The sequence below is a fragment of the Diaphorina citri genome, unplaced genomic scaffold (assembly GCF_000475195.1).
Source record: "Diaphorina citri unplaced genomic scaffold, Diaci psyllid genome assembly version 1.1 scaffold18166, whole genome shotgun sequence".
Taxonomy (NCBI): domain Eukaryota; kingdom Metazoa; phylum Arthropoda; class Insecta; order Hemiptera; family Psyllidae; genus Diaphorina; species Diaphorina citri.
Genome location: NW_007395520.1, coordinates 299 through 6187, shown reverse-complemented (window position 1 = coordinate 6187; position 5889 = coordinate 299). Strand labels below are relative to the sequence as shown.

The window sequence follows — 5889 nt, the reverse complement described above, 5'->3', positions numbered from 1 at the left end:
CTCTCCATGAATGGTGCTAGTTTTTGGAAAAGGCTAACTCTTTCCCGTGTGGAGACTACACACTTCATTTCAAACGGTTACACCTATGGTCACTTTATGGTCCGCCTCTTACGGGTTCCAATCGTTTATGTCCTGGGGTTCAGTGCTATGTCATGGGACAACGGTAAAGGCCATGGGCTTCTAAAGGACTTTTCACCGTGTTTTTACCCCAATTTTCACTTCATTCTAATGGTTAACTTGTGTTATAATGCCCAGTCCTGATTTTTCCGAATTGATTACAGTGAGTCCAGAGGTTTTGTTCAATATACGGGGTATTTTAACAGCATGGTTCATGTACTACCAGATAAAACGGACCGGAAGGTATTTTATTACTAGAATTTACCAAACAGAGTTCACATTAGATCACACATTAATGGACATGGACATTCGTTACTAAACTAAAATAAATCAGCAAGAGCAAACCGAGAAGCGTTTTAAGTTAGGATACATTTTCTTGTTAACATAAGGAGAACCAGTCAAAGGCGTAAAACTGAAACAGAAAAAGGAGTTCAAAAGAAGTATAGATGAGTGGTGAAAGCAGAGGAAGAACGGATAAACTCCGAAGAAGATCACACTAGAAGATACATAGGTTAACACAAATACGACAACTTATAGAATGTACCGTTGATATCGGTTTAAAGGTTAAACTCTCGCTAATTACAACTTAGTTTCGCATGAGGAATATACATTACTGCCGTAACAGAAACCCCAACGTCTTGCCAGTGTGCATCGATGATTATTATTTGCAATATGATGGATCTAATGTTAATTCGTAAAAACTAAATATACGATAGTGCATAAATGAACTACCATATTCAGCCATTACTGACGACGCAGCAACATCCGTGGTCTTTTCGCAGTCGATGCTGCTGCGGTGCAACAGTAGGCTTACTACCGATGGTATAGAGACTGTTTATATGTTACACAACGAAGACAAGCGCAGCTTCTAAGGACTAGACCCGAGGTGTGAGTAACACGATCAAACATTACAGATAAATGCGGCGGTGTATACGTTATGAAGGCTTCCGCCTGGGAATGGTTGTATTTTGTTGGTCGAGGCGGAAGAGGGGCAAAGTATTATGATCCACTGAAGTTACGGGTGATTAGTCAATACCCCGCTGTCATCTGACCTAACGTTTCCCATCTCTCCAACTTCGCGAAATAAAATTTAGTATCATTAACAAGGTGGTTTACTTGGTAGTGACTACTAATTATTGCCGAAGTCGAGAGCATTTGGAAAGTTAGTGTTAGGTGACAGCGGGGTATTGACTAATACCGTAACTTTCAGTGGTTTTTTTTTTTTTTTTTCCATAATACCTTCCCTGGCTTCCTCGCGGACAACAAAGTACAACCATGCAAGGCCGAAGCCTTATAACCGTATAGCACCCGCATTATCTGTATGTTTATGTGTATCAAACTCGGTCTAAGTCTTAGAAGCTGGACTTCGTTGTTGTGTAACATATAGACAATCTCTATACAGTCCGATTAAGCTTACTGTTGCACATGATGCATGCTTCCACGTTGGGTGCGGCGGCGCGTCGGGTTGTAATGGGTAGTTGACTATGGAGCACTGCTATATTCTAGTTTTTACCGAAAATTAACCCTAAGAAACAAAACCTTGATTCACGCACTGGGAGAAGACTTTCTGTTGATGTGTATCCTCATTTTAAAATTAGTGTGTGAAATTAAGCACAGGTGCACTACACCCTCAGGAATTTAGAGCGTGACAGTTTCTTAGAAAAGTAACTCTGATAATCCTATAGTTCATTTAAGATATTTTGCCGTTCTCTTAATCAATCTATGTTTGCCTACATTTTTGTCTTTTTTTCTCTTTTGAGTTTTCGTGTTTACTGGAGTCTTTTTTGTTTACTGCTTATGTATGCGCTTATTGATTAGTCTGGCTGTTCTCCGTATTAATTATAACTCGTCATCGTCATACAGAGGATGCTATGGTGTATGTGTACATTTTAATAAGTAGACTACACCTCTACTGTACCTGCGTAAGTACCTTTAAGACATCTGTAGTGTCCTTCGTCCTTCGTTCGCGTGTCACTCTCATTCCTGTAATTCCAATTCGGAAAAATCAGGACTGCGGATTATAACACAGTTAACATTAGATGAAGCGAAAAATTGCGTGTCCAACTTTCTACATATTTTCATACTACGTCAAATAAGGAAAGTAAAAACTGACCCCACATTGTAGGTATACTGATGTTCATAGTCGTGTTTTGAGAAATTTCCTCATTTTCTATCGTCCTGACGATAAAGGTTTAATTTTCACTGCATTGGGAACTGGTTCATACAACGTGTTATCGCCGCTGGCTATATTTAACGTTATCAATTTCAGGATACGTATGAAAAACTGTTCAAATCCTATTTCATCAAGACCGTCAACACTATTTCCATTCCAGAATTCGGGTAAGTAGATGCTATAGCTAACCAACTATACTGATGATACTCGTATGTTTTAACAGCTTCACTGATGACATATAAGTATGAACTTTTCGGTACGAGATCTTTCAGATAGCCAAGCGTATGAAAACCACGAAGATTCGAGAAAACCACAAAGATTCGAGAAAAATCCGACACGACGCGAAGCGACGATCATGGGAAAGAATTCTACTAAAAATCCAAGTCTGATAAAATCTTGGCAGGTGACAGGGTCGCTATAATAATTATGTCATAATGTGACAAACAACATAAACATTAGGTATGATGTAATTTTGTTTGTCACATTATAATGATTATGTTATGAAATGCCGTAATATCAAAGGCCTCATTAGAAATATCTCGATCACTGAAGGAATTTACGTTTACCACTTGATTGCAATTGAGGTTTTCTCACTTCAGTAGGATGAATAAGTATATGTTTGTTTTGTATTTTATTGTAATACAATTTAGCGACAATGAATGAATGAATGGATGCATTGTTTGTATGTGCCTTCATAATGTTAAAATATTACGTTAATTAAATTTAATATGTTTATTAAATTCTGTTAACATGCTGAATACGTACTCTGAAAAAATAATTGAAATTAACGATTATAAGGCATTCGGCGTTCTTTGCATTTCTCACTATTCGCCCTGGTTAAAAAGTAGGTTCTAGAAACTATGATTTGTTTTATATACGCCCACTTTGTTTATTATATTGATCACTTGATTTAATCAGATGATTACAAATCAGTCTGATCTTGTTTTCAGGATACAGGAGAACAATAATTCGGAATACCCTGTTAAGACTACTAAATTCATTCGGATTTACCTTTGTGATGGAACTTCCAAAGGTAAATGAAGAACTGAAGAAGAGACCTACCCGAGGCGTTCTTGGTCTTTAGCCCTATTTATGATTGTCTTTTCGATCAAGTTTATTTATTCTTTTTTCCAAGAGGTTTGATAGAGGAAACAGTAACAGCCAAGGTCTTATCGTCCCGAAATCGAAGAGAAAAGAAGACAGGATAAGAGAAAGCCAGCCGTTCCGAGAACGAACCTTATCCGTTCAGGATGAAATCCACCCCGTAGATACTATTTGATTGAGTGGAATTTTCGGCACCCTATCGTACGTCACACCAAAGATTGTAACCATTATAAACCATGCTATTTTCAGAGGTGACAGAACTGAAGGTGATCAATGTGAAGAAGTTAATGTACGTATGGAGTGACCAAGAGCAAAACTTCATCAAGTTGGTAGGTTTGGACAAGGGTCTGACCAACTCTCAACTGCACCAGTTCAATGGATTCACCTTTGAAGAGCAATTCATGAGGTAAGAGCCACCGAGTGGACTCTGGACAGTGATATATTACAATTTTGCTGAAGAAGCTCGGATTTTTAGGTCAAAAGTATCTGAGTTGGTCCACAAGTAGTTCAGGCTCTAGTGTAGTTTGCACTTTTGCAAAAGAGCAAAAGTTTGAAACCAATTCAACCAACGAAGAGGGAAAGTTTCAATACCTAGATTCATATAAGCTCAACCTATTCTTTAGGGTTATTTCCCATACACCTAAGCTCCTAAAGCATGGCATTGCGGGGCTATACAAGTTAGTTTAAGTTTTATCAATAATGATATTTTATTTTTGTTCGTTCCAGGGGTATAGTTTACGGGAAGAACGAGATCAATGTTCCTATCCAGAATATTTCATCCCTGTTTGTTCTGGAGGCTCTCAACCCGTTCTACATATTCCAAGTATTCACACTGTGTGTTTGGTTTGCTGAGGCTTACTATTATTATACGGGCGCCATCATTTGTATGTCTGTATTTGGTATCGTGTCTTCGGTCATACAAACTCGGCAGGTACGTGTAGTAGAGTCAACATGGACATACTTTGTTCTTTGTGTTGTTATGGATACTGACTTGAATATCTCGTGAGGCAAATCAGGCTTAAGGATACCTAGCTGAAGATCTTTGAATCCCTGGGAAAATGCTCAAAATCTGATATTTATGACTAGAAAACAGACAGTTATTGTGGATTTCCCCCTCATATAAAGTTTCTACCGTTTTGGTCAAAGGGAAAAATCTGGCCTCTGACTTTCAGTGAAAAGTTCAATAGATTAATTTGTTATACCTACCTCGTTTATAGCGTGATCGTCTAAGATCTGAGGCTAAAAAATCCTATTAAGGCAACAGTTTAAAATGTTTGGACGTGTACCCAATAGGATAATGTTTCTGATTTTAGAATCAGAAAAGTCTTCACGACACAGTTAACACAGTGGACAAGGTGACAGTCAAGAGAAGCAAAGGTCTTTACGAGGAGGTACCCACCACACATTTGGTTCCAGGAGACATCATTGTGATCCCCAAACATGGCTGTACCCTGGCTTGTGATGCTACACTGCTACAAGGCAACTGTATTGTCAATGAGAGCATGCTTACTGGTAAGTTATTGGTGAATCAAAGGCTTGGGAACTAGTCTAATAACACCCATATTTATGAACAAAATGCTGGCTCTTAAGTTCGTGCTAAGCATAATCTCAAGGCATTTGATTGGTCAATTTTGACTTGAGACTGATCTAAGAACGATCATTCTTGTTCATAAATACGAGTGTAAGAGCCGTATTTATGAAGAAAAATGCTCTCAAGCTGCACTAAATCATTGACTCCCCAGCCTTGTTAGACGCTAGGTCACGAGTTCCCTTCCCGCCCGGGCGGGCTTTATCCTCAACAGATTAGGTTGGTTCTCGGAACAGCTTGATTCGTATAAGCTTACCTCAAATTTTACCCCTACACCTAAACATCAAGGTGGGCTCTTTGTGAGCTCATAGCTCTGTTAGAGAGCTCGAAGATTGGCGATCTTCAGTAGGTTTTCGGAGCAGATTCCTCCATCCTGTACTTCTCTCTTCCATTTCGGGACGATAATACCTCCGGTGTTACAGTTCTCTTTATCAAACCTCTTTGAAAATATCTTTGTTTTCAGGCGAAAGTGTCCCGGTCATGAAAACAGCCCTGCCGTCTCAGAGTGACTTCTACAACGAGAAGGAAGATGTGAACCATACACTGTACTGTGGTACCGTTATACTCCAGGCGCGATACCATGGGGATGAATATCTTCACGCAGTTGTTATCAGGACAGGTGAGCAGTTCCTGGACTCTCTCAGAAGTTATAACATTAAAATCAGAAGTTTATTGTTAGTAGAATTCAGTCCAAGTTTCCAGTCCTTTTTGGATGCGGATTGGATAATAGTGTTACTGGATGCCAAAAGAGATTTGATTCCAATTGCATAGGGCATTAGACTCGTAACTCTGGGACTGCGGTTCGAATCTTATCAGGGACATGAAAGTAGGATGACATTTTGTAAGAAAGTAGGATGACAGATTAATTCATTTTCACGATAAGAAGTTCGTAGAATTTAATGTTTCG

The 5889-nt window shown here is 39.0% G+C and overlaps 1 protein-coding gene across 1 annotated transcript in view; it reads left to right on the top strand.

The window, feature by feature from the left end:
* The window catches only part of LOC103523254 (probable cation-transporting ATPase 13A3), a gene marked incomplete at its 3' end in the record, with an annotated part of 10217 nt that extends 4616 nt beyond the window's left edge, over positions 1 to 5601 (top strand). The window contains exons 3-9 of the mRNA XM_026832913.1: positions 1981 to 2039; positions 2387 to 2457; positions 3241 to 3323; positions 3644 to 3800; positions 4121 to 4325; positions 4708 to 4906; positions 5446 to 5601. Coding sequence (XP_026688714.1) covers positions 1981 to 2039; positions 2387 to 2457; positions 3241 to 3323; positions 3644 to 3800; positions 4121 to 4325; positions 4708 to 4906; positions 5446 to 5601 — 930 coding nt within the window. The remainder of the gene's footprint in view (positions 1 to 1980; positions 2040 to 2386; positions 2458 to 3240; positions 3324 to 3643; positions 3801 to 4120; positions 4326 to 4707; positions 4907 to 5445) is intronic.
* Between the last annotated feature and the right edge of the window lie 288 nt (positions 5602 to 5889).